The following is a 17,804-nucleotide window of genomic DNA, read 5'->3' on the forward strand; positions in this document are numbered from 1 at the left end:
CTTACATCCATTAAACCCATTTTCTCATGTTTTGCTTCAATGGGTATAATGGGATGCATTATTTCAGTCGAGCGAATGAACCAGTTATCTCCGTTATTGGGTTCATCTGAGCGTTATGGTGAATGGGCAACCACCAAATTGGTTTGTTGAAGAGTCAGTTGAAGAAATTGGAGATGAAGAAAAAGCAGACGCACAGAAGAGGATAAATTATAAAATCTAAATTTGTGAAGGAGAAAGTTCCGGTGTAATTATCTGCAGTTGCACTTTTGACTTGATTGTTTGTACGAAAAATGGTTTTTGAGGACATGGAGATTGCAGTAAATTTACAGACGTTCAGTTCACAGAAGTCGAAATGTTGAAGACGACGTCGCCTCGAATGAATAATTATACGTCCAAAAAGGTTGGTAAATTCAGAAAATACCAGAACATAACTTTCGGGTCTAAGGATAAGAAAAATCGATTCGCAAAATTCGGTGATCTTAGCTGAAGCTGATAGAACCAGTTTCGAAAGGGTTCCCATTTTAGTTGATTCGGACATTGCAATTGGCCCTGAATCCGACTATCGACAATGCTTCTGTCTTTCCAGAAATTTACAGGCCTGACTTACCAGAAGCTTTTGGACATACAATACGGGCAAAATCAGACAAACAGCTCAATATAAGATTGCCTGATTACATGAATAATTAACTTACAGATGTTTTACATGGGTGTTGAACTGAAACTTGCAGGTGTCCTGATAACAAGGGAAGAGTCACTCCAGATCTTGCAATTTTGTGGCGCTTATTCTCCAAAATGAACAGATTGAAGTAGTGTCATCTTTGCATGGCACCGGTTAGATTTTCTCCATTTCCCGCTGCCTTGCTCGTTCCATTTTCCTTTTGCGCCACTCTTCCAGAGCTGGAATGACCAACAGAAGACGCATGAAAAAGATACTAAAAGAAGATTCTACTGAATGCTTGTCAAGTCAATCCACAAAGTGCTTTCTTTGTTAAGCTATTTGTTGGGCCAGTACGTATTCCGTTTCAGCATTTACAAGTGGAACAAGTAACCAGAAGCCATCAAAACAGTAATCCTTAGTATTCCACTTAATCAGAGATAGACTAACTGATCTAATAAATGAACACAGCGGATTCATTCATCTGGCTTGGTGTATTTCCATACTTTTCTTTAAACAAAAAAAATCTAATACAACTTTCCTTCAATGCACTAGTATGCATCTTTTTATTCAGATCAGTTTGACACAAAAAGTAGCTCGAGTAACTAGTTGACGGTTCATGGAAAAAGTTGCAGGGACCAACATAATCATGAGCAATCCAGTGTGAGCTGCAAATATGACTTAACCAAATAAGACTCGAATGACCGAAGTGTTTATCTCTAGGCCTATTGGAAGTAGAGTTTTGTTGATTTCTAGGGCCAACACATAAACACAAGAAATCTCAAGGGAAGGAAAAAAGAGAGAAACTCTAACTCCAAGGAAAGTGGAGAGAATAAACCAAGGGAGAGAAAGAAGAGGAAATGAAGGAGAGGTGTAAAGACAAATTTGAGCCAAGAGAAAGATGTTTGAATGCTCATGCCTTGAGGTTGTATTTATAGTTGTGGGCAGGTGTTTATAATGACTACAATGCCCTTAGGGTTACATGATTCAAAAGGAAAACAACATAAGAGGACATACACCATCTTGCATAATTTTAACTCTATGTCATATCTACGAAAATTTTCCTTATTACTAGTCATACTAACCCTAGACACGCACGCGTCTTTTAACAAGATTAATGAAATATCAAGACATCAAATTATTAAGAGAAACCTCACAAGATTGAATGTTTCTCATAGACTCTTCCCTCGGTAGGAACTCAGAGCCATAACCAGAATGAATTTCTCTTGGTTGTGCTGGTGGAAGCAGTTAACTTGTGTTGTCTTTACTTTAAAGTCTAAATCTAATACCACTGTTTAACCAGCTCATTTTTTAATGTTAAAATCCAATAGCCAGTTTCTAATATGAAATGTTGCACAAGTATCCTAAAGGAACTCTCTCAAGAGCGTAAATCTAACAACATTCTTCTAACGAAGAACTGTTCCAAGCAATAAAAACGTTTTGACAACATTATATCCGAATAAATTGACACATTTTCAGGGCAAGACAGCTGACTAAAATATTCAGAAACCACCAGATGTGGCATAGGAACCAATTAAAACTCTAGGCAACAGTTTTCAAGGGTTCTGTATGGATAGACTGGTAATTAATACCTCTTCCTCCCCACATTGTTCCTATTTTCTCACTTCTAATCTTTACCATGATAATTCAGACATCATCCACTTTAAATAGTTGAAAAGAACAGAATGAGGATCCTCAAGTTCTCACCTTTCTTACTGTTAGCATCATTCAGATTACGAGAATCATGCAACCTCTTTGAAAGATCAACTGCAGCAGTCTTCCTCGGAACTTTTTCTTGCTCTGATGTCTCAGGATCTGCATATGCTTCTTCTTGTATCTCTCTCACCTAGGTAAGCAAAGTATGCCTTTGTGTTCAATTCATGAAAAAACATAGATGAAAAAACAACCCATTCGAAGAAATAAGAGTTTTTCCAGAAGCATTGCGGCTAGTGGACCGGCATCTGAGTACCTAGTATTTAAACTTATCTCTTAATCGTTTACCTTCTTTGCCTAGTAAACCACATACCAGGTTCTCCTTCACAGAGGAATTTCTTGGGCTCAATATACAAGCAAAACTCCAGAACAGCCCAGTTCAACCAAATTATGGACTTTCTTTGTCAGTAGGAACTTTCTAATTGAGGCACTAAAACGCAGATGCATGATAGTTCAAGCAGTAAACACATCAGGCTGTATTCAATAAAAGGCCAACAGATGTAACAAGACCGTGTAAAAATTTTTTGCTGTCTTAATTCAAAAAAACATTAAAATTAAGGTCATCCGACCAAACTAAATTTTTGGATCATGGGCCTTTAAAAAAGGAAATATGGACACACATTCTCATCAGACATGGACACCAATTTATGCTACTGCCCTCTCAGGAAATTGTGGAAACCCACAGAAAAGCTTAAATATATGCCTTTGCTAAGAATGACAACGATTGTTTCATACGACAGTCAATCAAAAGTCAGCTTGGGTCACTCCAAAAATATTTCCTAAAAATAAACCTGCTCTCCCAAAAAGGATAACAAGGAGAAGCATTTAGCTTAACCGAGCAAAAAAATGCTTACAAACAAAAAGTGTGTTTTGACATTTCCAAGAGGATTTTCAACAATTTCAGGAGATGGCACCAGCCCTCTATATGTAAATAAAACAATGACCAAACTCAACCAAGTAGTTTTCTTCCTAGAACAAAATTAACTCTCTCACTTTCTATTCAACCCACACATACCCTCTTGATCAGTTGTAAGGGCTCCATAGCACGGCGCAACTCTTCAGCCTCCATGATGTACCTCCACTGTGCTGCATATAAATTTTGATGCATAGAGGCAGAATTAGCTAGTAGTAGATGATGTTTATTATCCAGTAGATCAAAACTTGTTGAATGAAAAATTACACATAAACTGTAATTTGCCAAGATTCGGAAATTTAAGGATAGTCTGAGAGGAAAAACTTCAAATTAGACTGACACCAAATTCAAGTATCAAAAAGTAAGGTGTTTTCCAAGAAAAAAACATAACTTTGACTCAGGTAAATTGATATATGATGCATATATCAGTGGGAGAAACGGCCAATCAAACGGCAGCAGCTTAAAGCATAGAAATGACAAACAACCCAATTGATAAAACCAGCAATTGTGCGACGGATGGCTTCAAGACGGCTCTGATATATCCTTCTTCTCTTTCAATGACGCGGGTAACTCGTGTAACAGTATTTCAGCGTTCCCCAAACGTTCTAATATGGACTACATAAGTAGGCAATATCACGAGGACGGGAATTCAAGGTCTGGTGTCACGGTGTATTACCTGGTGGAAATAAGCTAAATGTTTGTTTGTCGTTTCATTTTTCAAACTGCTAGGAGAGGGCGAGAATTCCACGAATTAGTTAAAATTCAAATGATTAAATTTTGAAAGAAGATAGCAGAGTGTCGGATAATAAGTCATTCTTAGCATCGATGCGTGCTACGCAAAAAAAAAAAAAAAAAAAAATAGCAATCCAGACAACAGAAGGGAAAAACAAAAAAAGGTTGTCGGCGTACCAGAATCCAACCCATTTTCGGAGGTTTTCCGGCCGGAACCTCCGAGGAAACCTTGAAGCAGGAGCAGAACTGTTACGAGATTAAACAAGCAGACGACGATTGTAGCATTTCTGAAGGAGAATCTCAGCCGCCATGATTGATGGTTTTCCATACCAGCTTCAACTAGAAATATAACAAAATACAGGCTTCCATCAAGCCAAAGACCCCATAGAGCAAGAAAAGACAGAAACCGGAAAACCCTGATATCGAGAAGAGGAAGAAAATTTGGAAGCGTGAAGCTTCGTTTCCCGTAACAGCTGCCACTTCAGTTCTCCACAAATCGCCCACCGGCTCTCAATTTGCAGCAGTAAAAAACTAGAGAATGTTAACGGGGTAAGCAAAACTGGGTCCACGCGGAATAACATCATAACTACCGAGAAAGGTCTGTAGGGACGCAGATCCATCAGAAAAGATCCCCAGCAACAAGCTCTCACAGATTCTGCTTTGCAGTGAAAATGTGAATGAATTGCCTTCTTCCATCGTGCACCGAGTCAGGTTAACTCACAACTCGGCTGGTCAACCCAAAGCGGAGAGAAGAAGGGTCAGTCTCGACTCGTCTATTTTGGACGAATCATTCAACCACCACTATTAAATTTATGAGTCATGATCACACTAGGGCAACTCAACTCGGGTTTTTAGGTACCCAAGTTGAATTCCAATTCTGAATAAAAAAGCTTACCTTTAACAAAGAAGGCCAAGAAGGCATCCTCCTTTTCAAGCATTAGGATATACCTAATTTGGGGGGACCTCCCACCCTTCGTTTGCTGTTTGTGAACCAAATGTGAGACTTCTATGTAGGGATCTACTTTTCCTTTTCCATTGTTTTCTTTATCTAAGGTAAGTTAGGCATCTTACTATTCAAAATGGATAGAAATTTGTTTAAATGGTACCATTAGACTACCTAAACACTCCCATGCCATATACTAGGAGTAGGAGTGGCACCAAGCCAAACTTGTTTACAAATAGTTGGAATGGCATTGCATTTATACACGGGTGTTCTCTGTACGGGAAAGTGTTGGAATGACCTGTCTTTAATATGCAAGTTGCGTCTTTACTAATAGGTCGATCTTTTGGCGCAATGGTTAGTAACAGGCTTATTAGATCGTAAACCGATTCGTTAACATAGATTTTTTACAAAAATATATTTTGCTTTAATTGCTTTAGTCAATTCCCTCTTTAGTTGGTTGATAGTTATTTTTATTTACCTAAAATCTCAAAGACGATCAATAGTTCAGCCCTTTTAAGTCCCTCAAGATTTAATGTTGTTATTTATCATAATATTTTATTTATTTATTTTTATAATTTAAAACTTAGGTTAAATCGAGGCTCTCAAATTCAATTAAAATTTTTGGGCTTGAACTCGATTCCAATATTAGGCTCAAGGCTAAGCTCGAGCTCGAACTCAAAGTATTTAAATCGAACCAAAATCAAACATATATTATAACATACTTTGATGAAATCATCCAAATATGCTTAATATCATTTCATAGATTGAACCATCATGCAAAGTGTCGTACAGATGAAGACGCTACTCGCAGTACAGGGCAAGAGAGATGCGAGTACAGAGCTGTACTTCCTGCATTTCCGCCGTAGTTTGTCGCAGTACATTCGAGTTCGAAGCAGTACTAACACTCTCAAAACGCTTAATATAAAAGCAGACAGATCATCTCGGCGATGAAGAAGTAGACGGAGAGGGGAGCTCCAGCCGGAGCGACCTGGGAGCATATGAACGCCGTCGAGTGGAGACACCCGGGCATTCTCCGATTGTCATATGTTCTCAGGTCGCCCCTGCCGGACCTTCTACTCTCCCAAACTCAGCCTTTTACCCTTCGGTTACAGGTTGAACAGTTGATCCAGTTAGAAGCTGCTCTATCGACGACCGAGATCTTTAATTCTGCACAGGTAAAAAAAATGCTGTCAGTTTCTATTTAACGCCATTGATGTAAAGCTTTAAACCCTTCAACGAATCAGATACGCGAAGAGAGGGAGAGTAGGCGTAAGGAAGTGTCGAGTGATGATGTCGACTGAAAAAAAAAAACAATTGGTTATGTTGAGAGTGGGATTTGAACCCACGCCCTTTCGGACCAGAACCTTAATCTGGCGCCTTAGACCAACTCGGCCATCTCAACGTTGTTGGGAATATCCCTAATTACACATATTCTAAATATAAATGGAGAAATTTTAAATATGATTATCTAAATATTATTTTTTAAATACGTCATTATTATTATAATTGAGTGCACAATTATAACCTAAGTTGTAGTGAACCTATGACAAAAATAAAATATAAAATATTAATTTTTATAATATAAAATAGATAAAATATAATCGAAGAAAAATAATAAATTATACAAAGATAGTAAAATACTAAACCACTAGTAAAAAAAAGTATAAATTAAATATATTTTTTGTTTAATTTATAGTTAAAATATTTAAATTTTACTCTAATAAATAAAAAAAATCGTCCATTTAAAAACGTTAATAAAAATAAATAAAATGTGGGATCCAGAACTCATGATTCTAATAATTTCCATAGGGAATCGAGATAGATATTATATATGTATATTATCTAGATTTTTATTTTATTTTAATTATAATAATAATTATTTTTTATGAATTGGTGATGGTGGTTTGTCTTAGATAGGTTGGATGGAGGGTTAGAATCGGCCCTTTTTTTAGCTAATCTACCTTGAGTCAACCTGAGTCCCGATCCGATTCAACTATTCAACCCGGGTTTCAGGGTGCGGGAGTTGGTTTTCAAATCCGGGTCGGAAGCTCCGAAGTTTGGGTAGCAGTGTGGCCCAGCAAGTATGGGCTCGTAAGCGTATGCAAGTGAAAGGTACCCTCTCATACATAATAAGTGAAAAGTCAGGCCCAGGCCTGGTATCTTATTTCGGACCCGGGTTGCTCTGTTGACGGTCCAAATGGTTCTTAATCACCTTAAGCACCAGTTTTTTTTAGCAGAAAACAGGACTACTTGGATTGACAAGGAGAGGAGGCACTTCCCCCGCGGTCACTTGCCAATCGCCATTTTCTTCCGTGGTTGCTTCGCCGATCCAAAACGCGAGAAGGGAAGTGTAAGAGGTAGAGCCAGATGAGTGGGCACGACTCCAAGTATTTCTCTACCACGAAAAAGGGGGAGATCCCTGAGCTCAAAGATGAGCTGAATTCCCAGTACAAGGTAATACCTCTTTCTGAATCCAATCTTTGCGAACCATAACATATTTAGATTTTCGTACATTACTTGCCTCCGTTAGGTCTGCATTTCGCGGATCTATCTATATTTGAAGCTGATGTAGTAGGATCTTCTCAGATCCGCCGGTAGTGTCTTTAAATTTCATTTGTGTAGGTATTTACGTGCATGATTAGCGGTGCCTACGGACGTTGATTTTATTTTATTTTTTATGCGTTTATGCCATCTTGCTTGTCTCTGCTATTCTATTGCAAATATTTGATTTGGGTGCGGTGTTTCTCCTGAATCAAGTGGATCAGCGGAATTCACGGTCATAGTTTGGGGAAAAAGTTGATATTATTGGCTATGTTCGATGTCTAAGTCATAGTTAAGTCGGCAGTATATTTTCTAAAACCATTGGAATTCATGGAAAGGGATGGGCATCTCTATGCTTAACAGAACTGGACCTTCGTGGTCATTTTTTCATCTCATAACACCGTTCCATTGCATAAGCGCTATTTTAAGCGGAGCAAAGCTCCTGTGAGTGTTTGTTTGTCAAACTACCGGGCTTCCAATTGCTGGAAAAACAAGCTAGTGCATGTTCTGAGTCAAATGTTATGTAGTTACTCGTTCAAAGTTTTGATGTGCATTAGTTTGTCTAATATTCATTCTCTTTACTCAAATATGTTCGTGCAAAATTTATTTGCCTGTATAAATTTGAAAAACTGGTGTAGGGAGATAGGAGTGGCATAATTTGTAGAATACAGCTTGCTGTTTCTGGGATACTGTGGGTTCCTTTTTTAAGGCACTGGGTTCCTTTTTTAAGGCACTCATTATCTGGCATCGATAAGAGAAATTTGTGAATTTTTTTGAGGCCTTTGTTCTGATGGTTCGATTGCTTAGGTGATACTATCGAAAGTAAAATAGACAATATCATTTTCAACTTACATCTAGAAAACCCTACTTTGATAATGTTCTTTTCAACTGGACAAACAAAAGGAAAAAAAAAAAGGCTGGTAATGAGAGGTCATTACCATTACAAGGCATGTGTTGTCTATGCTGTGATGATATTTGATCCTTGTAGTTCCAGTGTACTATTTTTCATGGTCAGTTCTGGAGTGGAGGAACTACAAGTTGCCATCATTGCCTATCACTCTTTTTGCATATCATTATTTTACAAGATTCTTTCTATTTTTGTTTCTTTGTCAAGTCATATTGCTGAATAGTACTCTAGTTTGTAAATTTTTTACTTGTGATGGGTTTGGAATTGGATAAACATTTTGTTTAAATATTATTTGCATAATGAACATCAACCAGATTATTCCTTGTCAATTATATTAATTGCATCACTGTAGTTTGGCTTTAAATCTTATTTTCTCTTCTTTCTTGTCATGTTAAAAATTATAAATATGAATGTTGTTGTACCTGTTGTTGATGTAGTTGTAGTTATTTTTCATTGTTTTGTTTCTTCTAATAATGACGATTCCCTCTCCTAGTTGATAATTATCCAGTATCATGCTTCCTGCAAGCCTTCCACTTTATATGATTTGAAACCCACCACGTCTGATTGACTTTTCAGGATAAGAAAAAGGATGCTGTCAAAAAAGTAATTGCTGCAATGACCGTTGGGAAGGATGTCTCGTCACTGTTCACGGATGTTGTGAACTGCATGCAGACAGAGAACTTGGAGCTGAAAAAGCTTGTCTATTTATATCTCATAAACTATGCTAAAAGCCAGCCAGACCTAGCTATTCTTGCAGTGAATACCTTTGTGAAGGTAGCTGCCTAAATTTGGCATCCATGATATTGAACTTGATTTATTTCAGCTTTACAAGAGTGTGTTGCAAAGTGTGTTCAACTATCCTTAATCAATTGGCAAGGCATGCTTGTACTGTACTTTTGCATTGCATCGCTTCTTTTCTATGTAATTCATATTTTTTTATTTATTCAGTACTTTTCCTGACATTTTCCTCTCCATGTTACAAATTCTTTGCTTCCGCAAACTGGTTGGTCTGTCTATTAAATGTTAAGAGGTGTAAGAAAAACTAAGTTCATATAGGGTGGAAGTTTTAAATGATAGATGTAATTAGGCTTGTCACTGCTTTTCATCTTATCAGAAGTGCATTAATTAATCTAAGCTGCTATGAGATGCTTATGTTGAAAATCCTAATATGATGCCCGAGCTCATATGTGGTCATGTTCTTGCTTGATTGTTGTGAGGAACCATGTACAGAAGAGATTCAATGATTCAAATACCTAATATTGCAGCTGATAAAAGAAAACAAGTTGAACTTCCTATTTTACTAAAAGAAAAATTATTGAGATGTGGGCAATGTATTATTTTGGTTAATTTTACCTCTCTACACCTTTTCTTTCGTAGTATGAATCTTTGATTTTTTTTTTTAAATCCTGCTCTCTGGACCATAAGTGTCTTAAAGTAGTCTGTAATTACGTGACGATGACCAAACCAGTTTCCTACTGTATATTATACCGGTATTAATTGAATTACATTGACTTTCAGGATTCACAAGATCCAAATCCACTGATCCGTGCTTTAGCTGTCCGGACTATGGGATGCATCCGCGTTGACAAAATTACAGAATATCTCTGTGATCCTCTTCAAAGATGTCTCAAGGTTTATCTTTTGTTGGTCCATATTAGGATTTCCCCCTTTTTTTAATGTTTTTAATTTTTTGTTGTTTTTGTGTTGCTCAACTCACCTTAATGACATTCAACTTCATAATAGGATGATGATCCGTATGTTCGGAAGACAGCAGCTATTTGTGTTGCTAAACTTTATGATATAAATGCTGAGCTGGTAGAAGATAGAGGATTTCTTGAGACCTTAAAAGATCTGATCTCTGATAACAACCCCATGGTAGTTGCAAATGCTGTGGCTGCACTTGCAGAGATTCAAGAGAGCAGCAGTCGTCCAATCTTTGAGATCACCAGTCATACACTGTCAAAGCTCCTTACTGCCCTTAATGAGTGCACCGAGTAAGTTTATCAGGTTATGTACATCAGTAGGCTATTCATAGTTTCTTTGCTGTGGCATGAAATTCATAGTTGAATTTTATTGGATGGATGGTATACAAAAACATACATAAATAAATCTCTAAGTGTGCTTCTGCACATACTACCTTTTGTTGGGTTGCTAATTGCTACACAAGCTGCATTTGTCTGTTTTTTTTTTTTTTTTTTTTTTTTTTTAAGATGCATTTGTTTGTTGGCAGAATCCTTCCAGATCTATGAGATTGTGTCCGTCTCTCTTTCTATTTGTGTGTGTATATATATCTACCTCGTCTCTCTTTATTTGTGTGTATAAACATCTACCTCTCCATATGTGTGTGTGGTAGGTATATATTTATATATCTTTCTCCTTTGCTCTCTTTTAGTTCCTTTCTATATTCTGTATTGAGCTGTTTGTATTAACATATTCAACAAGTAAATATTTTTTTGATAAAGTCAATTCCTTGCTGACAAATGGATTAGTGTTGACTATCAAAAGTTGAATTTTACACCCATGGGTAGCTCAAAATACTGCATTTTAACTATTTCAACATAGTTTCATTTTCCATGAAGCAAAAAGGATAGATGTATGATCAGCTTAGAGAAAATGGTGAATAAAAAGTTGGGATCAACTTTTGCATGTGAAACTAATGTGTTTAATAAAAATGGGAAAAAGAATTTATTAAGAAGTCTCCCTAAGGAGTGAGAAATGCATTTATGCGAGTTACGACAAGATGACGAACAAAAAAAAAAAAAATTAAATTGTAGAGGGAGAGGAAAGCCAACAACATGTTGCTGCTGATCACATATTTTATGTGATGAGACTATGCGACGGTTGCCGTTGTTCCTGTTGCTGAGTTTGGATGTTCTTATGGTTTGTAGATGGGGTCAAGTTTTCATTTTAGATGCTCTATCTAAATATAAAGCAGCGGATGCTCGTGAGGCTGAGAATATTGTGGAGCGAGTTACCCCTCGTCTGCAGCATGCAAACTGTGCAGTTGTATTATCAGCCGTCAAGGTGAGTTTTCTTGTTAGTTTAATGGTGTTATTAGCTATCTTAATTTTAGAGGAGTCACTTGAATACTGTTGTCAGGTCAGTTCTCTCTCTGTGTAGTCATTGTTCAGCAATTATTGTCTGTTTACTGTAATTTAATCATTCGATGATGTTTTTCTTGATGTTTTGATTTCCATGCCAAGAGTTATTTTCTTGATGGAAATTTCTTACTGTTATCAAACAAACAAAGAAACAAAAAGTTGAATGGGGCAAATCCTGTCTGACAAGTCAAAGAACACTTCCTTGAGCGGTTGTTGACAGTTTTATGTTCCCCAGTCTGCTCCTTTCTTCTGTCCTTTCACCCCAAGTTCATTTTGTGGCTGATGAGTCTGATGATGTGCTAATTCATTATTTAACTCAATGAAGAGGGCACTAAACCCTCCTTGTCGTCAAGTATTTACTTCTCCTTCCACAGTTATGCAATTACTGCATGGATCTGTAACTCAACTTGATTGCTTAGAGGAGTTGTCCATCTAGATTCAAAAGCTGTAGAGAAAGCGATGTAAACTCCTCTTTCATGGAATTGTGGTGACCAAGTGCAACATGGTATACTAGGGAAACAATACCACCTGACTCCTGGACACCACTTCCTTTGTTGGGTCAGGGTTGCCTCTATAGTTGCTGCCACAATTGAGCTCAAGGCATTCAGAGAGACTGGAGGCCCACAAGCCCACAAGCGTGACCTAAATCATTTAACCAGAGGAGGTTACTACTTGCCTACCTCCAGTTAACCCTCGCACAACAATGGGGAAGGAGTCTCCTACTGCAAGAGTGGCAAAAGGCACATTCCTTATCAAAGACTGATTATCAGTCCTGAGAATGTGTAGCCACAAGACATCGAGCTGATTATATAAGTCCATAATTTCCTCAAAAGATTTAGATAAGTCTCCAAGGTAGAGGGAATTTTATTTTCGGAAAATAAGGTGGATGAGAGTTTCCTTTCATTCAATGAATGGCAATGAAGTGCCTTCCTCTTTTTCTTTTTCAATGTTGATTTCAAACACACCCTAGATTCCATTCTCACACTAGAACGACCCCGGACACTCCTGCAGTGCTCTCTCTACTGTCACTTTGGCTGAGAAATTCTGGTTGTACAATTTTATTACCCGAGGCAGGGCCCAAAATCCAACATGCATTGAGGCACTACTCCTTAGTAGGGCCAGAAAAGATGAGGAGAAAGAGCTTCATAATTTCTTGTTATCCCTCCAAATCCAGCTTTCCCCACATCCCCAGTTGAACTGCCATTAGAGTTTAACTATAATCTGCTCTGAGGGGAAGGTAGCCAAGGAGATACACGAGTTGTGGACTGGGTAACAAAGGTAGAAATTAGCTTCCAGTGCTTCCTGATTATGGATAGGTAATCGTTGGAGGCCTTTGTAGATGCTTGTCCACACTAAGATTGAAATTACAATGCAAGTAGAAGTTCTTTCAAATTGTTGTGTTCTTTCAAAAAGAGCCACAGGATGGCAGCAACTGCTACTTTCCAAGGTTCTGACCTGTTTTTTTTATAGCTTCCTCATGTGGCATTGAGCTTATAGGCTTTTAACTTCAATCTGCTTATTTCTTTGTGTCATATTTATGTAGATGATCCTTCAGCAAATGGAACTCATCACTAGTACTGATGTGATTAGAAATCTTTGTAAGAAAATGGCTCCTCCTTTAGTTACTTTACTGTCTGCTGAACCTGAGATACAGTATGTTGCTCTGAGAAATATAAATCTTATTGTGCAAAAGAGGCCTACCATCCTTGCACATGAAATCAAGGTAAATCTTGAATCTGCATTTTTTTTAATCTAAACTTGTCTCCTTTGCAGCCTGCTTTATTCAATTCTTTTCCATGTCTATACTTTCTTTTAGGTATTTTTCTGCAAGTACAATGACCCGATCTATGTGAAGATGGAAAAGCTAGAGATAATGATAAAGCTTGCATCAGATAGGAATATAGACCAGGTACAAAAAACTTCTTTTTTAACTGTCTCAGAAATGATTTACCATTCCATCTTGTATGAACCAGAAATAATTTTTTTTGGACTATCAGATCCTGAAATTTCAAAAGAGGAAATGTACATTATCATATTTGGTGGGTTTGGTTGGATATAAGGTAACTTTGGTCTTCTTAGAACACTAATTGTGTATTTGTAGGTTCTATTGGAGTTTAAAGAGTATGCTACAGAAGTGGATGTGGATTTTGTAAGAAAAGCTGTCCGTGCTATTGGTCGTTGTGCCATCAAACTAGAAAGAGCCGCAGAGAGGTGCATTAGCGTGTTGCTTGAGCTTATAAAAATCAAAGTAAATTATGTTGTTCAGGAGGCAATCATTGTTATAAAGGATATTTTCAGGAGATATCCAAATACGTAAGTTGCGAACTGGTCTATCCTGGTACATTATGTTCTTGTATACAAATTCCTCTTCCTTCAAATTTCTAATATAAACCTTTATTTCTTGGCAGCTATGAGTCCATTATTGCCACCCTCTGTGAGAGTTTGGATACTTTGGATGAGCCAGAGGCGAAGGTTTTTGTCTTTTTCTTTTTAATATATGCTTGAAAGAGACATATAGGGATATGTGCTCTATCATTTGAGTACCTGGGCCAAAAAATAGGAATAATTATGTGCTTTGGCTGTGGCAGGCATCTATGATCTGGATAATTGGTGAATATGCGGAAAGGATTGATAATGCTGATGAACTACTTGAGAGCTTCTTGGAGAGCTTTCCAGAAGAACCTCCTCTAGTGCAGTTGCAATTGCTCACTGCTACAGTCAAACTGTTTCTCAAAAAGCCAACTGAAAGCCCCCAACAGATGATTCAGGTTCATTTATTTTCTGGCTGGTCTAGTAATTTTAGTTATTTAATTATTCAGGATAGGTGTATATCTCATGGTCAGTAGGCAACCTGCTAGCGTATGTGCATGTTTTGGTACCTGTGTTTGATAAATTTGGTAAAGTGAGGACCCTTTTAATTCATTCTGGAAAACTTTTATATGAATTTTCCAGTGATCAGTTCTTCAGAACTACTTATGTTGCTTTCAGGCCTTTTTTATGGTTCAATCATCTTGCAGGTTGTTCTGAACAATGCAACTGTGGAGACTGATAATCCAGATCTTCGAGACCGAGCTTATATATATTGGCGTCTTCTTTCTACTGATCCTGAGGTATACTGTTGAAATAGTTGGACACTAGCAATTCGTTCTCACTGATTACCAATCCTTGAAGTTGCCTCTTTTATCTTAAGCATGATAAAAGATTACTTTTTTTATTGACCCCAGGCTGCTAAAGATGTAGTTTTAGCCGAGAAGCCTGTGATCAGTGATGACTCAAACCAGCTTGATTCTTCTCTCCTGGATGAACTTCTGGCAAATATTGCTACACTTGCTTCCGTGTATCACAAGCCTCCAGATGCTTTTGTAACCCGTGTTAAGTCAGCAATCCAGAGACCTGAAGAGGAAGAATATCCTGATGGCAGTGAAACGGGATACTCTGAAGCGCCCTCTCATGTGGCTGATGGTGTGCCATCTGCATCGAGCTCAACTGGGGTTTCGGCTGTGCCAACTAGGCAGGTTCCAGTTACACCTCCTGCCACAGCAGCACCTGTACCAGACTTGCTTGGAGATTTGATTGGCTTAGATGGGGCTCTTGTCCCTGTAGACGAGCCAACAGCACCCTCTGGGTAAAGACATGGATTTAAAATTATCTAATAATCATTAGATGCATTTCAAAACTTCATGCATTCAATTTTCTCAAATGAACTGAGTTGTATCATATGGTTATCTTCGGCAAGATTAAAAGTGATCTGGTGATATGTTTCGCACTAGAATCAACTTAATTTTCTATTAATCTTTCCTTTTCTACGATGTTTGGAACATTATCCATCACTCTGTTCTATGGATTTTCAATTTTTTTGTGTTAATTTCAATGAAGGCTCCTGAAGGCGTTAAGGATCAAATTTGAGCATATGTAAGTTAGATTCACAAAAAAGCTAGTTTTCTAACGGAACATTTTTTCAGGCCTCCTCTACCTGTACTGCTACCTGCGTCAACTGGACAAGGATTACAGATAAGTGCACAGCTTATACGGCGTGATGGTCAAATTTTCTACAGTATGCTGTTCGAGAATAACTCTCAGGTTCCCCTTGATGGGTTCATGATACAGTTCAACAAAAATACGCTTGGTCTTGCAGCTGCTGGGCCTCTACAGGTATCTTCATTTCCTTATATGATAGGCGCTCTCTCTCTCTCTCTCTCTCTCTCTCTCTCTCTCACTCACACACACACACACATAGGTTCTCAATTTATTGGAATTTTGATTTTTTGCATCTCCTAGGTTCCAGAATTGCTACCTGGAAGTTCAGCTAGGACACTTTTGCCAATGGTGATGTTTCAGAATTTTTCCCCTGGACCTCCAAGCATACTTCTGCAGGTTGCAGTAAAAAACAACCAACAGCCAGTGTGGTATTTTAGTGATAAAATCTCCCTGCCTGTATTCTTCACAGAAGATGGTAAAATGGAGCGGGCAAACTTTCTTGAGGTCAGCACTTCGTTCCACTTCTTAGTATATTCATTTTCTTGGGATATTTCATTTGCTTTTCTGTGTTTTTGATTTAGGTGATCTCTCTTTCTCTCACTCACACATACACTCAATTACTTTGTGCAATTCACCGTTGAGGCCTTCTTAGTGCACTTTCAAGAGGAGTGCTTGAGTAGTTTTTTGTTTGAGATGGCTTTCTTGAACCATGATTACCCTTGCTTTTGCCTGGAATTCTACCTGTAAAGTCATGTCTTCAAAAGTTTTTTTTTCTATTTCTCTAGAATTTCAGAAAGGAGAGGTAGGATATTCTCTCTAGTTAACCTGTCTGTTTATCCCCTCTTTCCCTCTCTCTACATATCTTGATTTTGCCAAGAAGGATGACCATTCTGTCACCATGTCCTGTGGCTCCTGGTGTTTAAATATTTACCTCGCCAGCATCAGCTAAATATTTTGATTGGTTCCCTTTATCAGTTTTGTGAGGATTGGTTGATGAGGGACTTTTGGAATAGTTGGTACAATATGTGGATTTTCAATCGTCTGTATGAATTTGATTTCTCATTTTGATTAGGGAGGCAAGCTTTCTTAAGGCCCTTTATTGGGCATGAATCTTCTATTGTAACTAAAGATGCTTTCTCAAACGTGCAGACATGGAAGTCTCTTCCCGATTCAAATGAGATTACCAAAGACTTCCCAAATCATGTGATCAAGAGCATGGATGTTACAATTGAGAATCTGATTGAAGCAAATGTGTTTTTCATTGCTAAGCGGAGGAACATGAATCAGGAGGTACTATATCTCTCAGCCAAGGACCCCCGAGGTACCCCTTTCTTGATTGAGATTACTGCTATTGTTGGGACCCCTGGTGTGAAATGTGCCGTCAAAACACCAAACCCCGACATGGCTCCACTTTTCTTTGAAGGGGTCGAGACTCTTCTTAAATGAGAAATTCTTGTTGATGCTTGTAGTTTTGTAAAATGTATGATTTAGTTAGTTTTTGTTCACTTTTTCTTTTTCGTTTCTCCTGTTACAGTTGCTTAGAGGAAAGTTGGGGTTGAGGGTATTAAATTTCTGGATAGCAAAGCATTAATGCAATGTGATTATATGATTCTTTTGATTTTACTGTTAGCCGAAGCATCTTCTCCGCGTTGTTACTGCCGGAAGTACCTAGTGCAAAATTTTATTCATTATGGTCTTGTTTTTTTCTTTTCTCTCGAGTTTATCGTCCAGTCTCAAGCTTTATTTTTCTATGAAAGGCACCTGAGCTTTGAACTTGTTACTCTGTGATAATTGGCAGTCTGGTAGAGGCCAGGTTTGAGTTCAACAGTGATATCATTAATATTCTCTATATCCTTGAGGAAAATGCCATTTGGCTCCGTTGGTTTGTGAACTCATTTGCCCAGCATTGAAGTATATAGATGGTTAAATTCCCAGCCAAGAAGGCCTTGTTAGATACCATTAATTTTAAATATTTACTACCTGTATAGGCTGATCAGTATATTCCGTTTTCATTTCTTGTCATTCTAGTTTTGATATCGAATGAATCATTGGAAAACTCTTCTTCCACATCGCTTCTATAGCGCCAAAACTATTTGAGGACTATTGTCAAGTATGGAAATGCAAAATAATCAAAAGGGTGGATCAACCTCTCCTCTTCTATCTGAAAGAATTCCCAATAAGTCCATCAAATCCTTCTCCATTTCTCTGAGGGTGACCAAGGCAAGGATAGAACTTCTTAATTGAGTTCTGCTGAATATCAATTTAATAAAAAGTAATCCTTGTCATTCCTCTTTAATTTAAGGGTCTTATATTACTTTGAA

General features: G+C 37.8%; 2 protein-coding genes and 1 non-coding gene across 3 annotated transcripts; 1 reads left to right on the top strand and 2 right to left on the bottom strand.

Moving 5' to 3' along the window:
- Window positions 1-477: 477 nt before the first annotated feature.
- Window positions 478-4,549, bottom strand: LOC137963882 (uncharacterized). The gene is made up of 4 exons (XM_068811107.1): window positions 4,191-4,549; window positions 3,384-3,454; window positions 2,363-2,501; window positions 478-897 (listed from the first exon to the last, which is right to left on the bottom strand). Exons 1-4 carry the CDS (start codon window positions 4,339-4,341, stop codon window positions 833-835), a joined length of 426 nt encoding a protein of 141 aa, XP_068667208.1. The 5' UTR covers window positions 4,342-4,549; the 3' UTR covers window positions 478-832.
- Window positions 4,550-6,277: 1,728 nt separating this feature from the next.
- On the bottom strand, window positions 6,278-6,358 carry TRNAL-AAG (transfer RNA leucine (anticodon AAG)). The gene has a single exon. It is a non-coding gene; the product is annotated as a tRNA-Leu (tRNA).
- Window positions 6,359-7,206: 848 nt separating this feature from the next.
- Window positions 7,207-17,138, top strand: LOC137962190 (beta-adaptin-like protein B). Its single transcript, XM_068808921.1, has 15 exons — window positions 7,207-7,410; window positions 8,981-9,178; window positions 9,923-10,036; window positions 10,148-10,398; window positions 11,293-11,428; window positions 13,049-13,228; window positions 13,322-13,414; window positions 13,607-13,818; window positions 13,914-13,977; window positions 14,094-14,273; window positions 14,523-14,615; window positions 14,730-15,130; window positions 15,468-15,657; window positions 15,784-15,987; window positions 16,633-17,138. Exons 1-15 carry the CDS (start codon window positions 7,324-7,326, stop codon window positions 16,927-16,929), a joined length of 2,700 nt encoding a protein of 899 aa, XP_068665022.1. The 5' UTR covers window positions 7,207-7,323; the 3' UTR covers window positions 16,930-17,138.
- Window positions 17,139-17,804: the final 666 nt, after the last annotated feature.

This window comes from Aristolochia californica, unplaced genomic scaffold (assembly GCF_029961685.1).
Source record: "Aristolochia californica isolate CCGP_79_NKW_82.1479 unplaced genomic scaffold, dmAriCali1.0.hap1 SCAF_4, whole genome shotgun sequence".
In the NCBI taxonomy this organism is placed as follows: domain Eukaryota; kingdom Viridiplantae; phylum Streptophyta; class Magnoliopsida; order Piperales; family Aristolochiaceae; genus Aristolochia; species Aristolochia californica.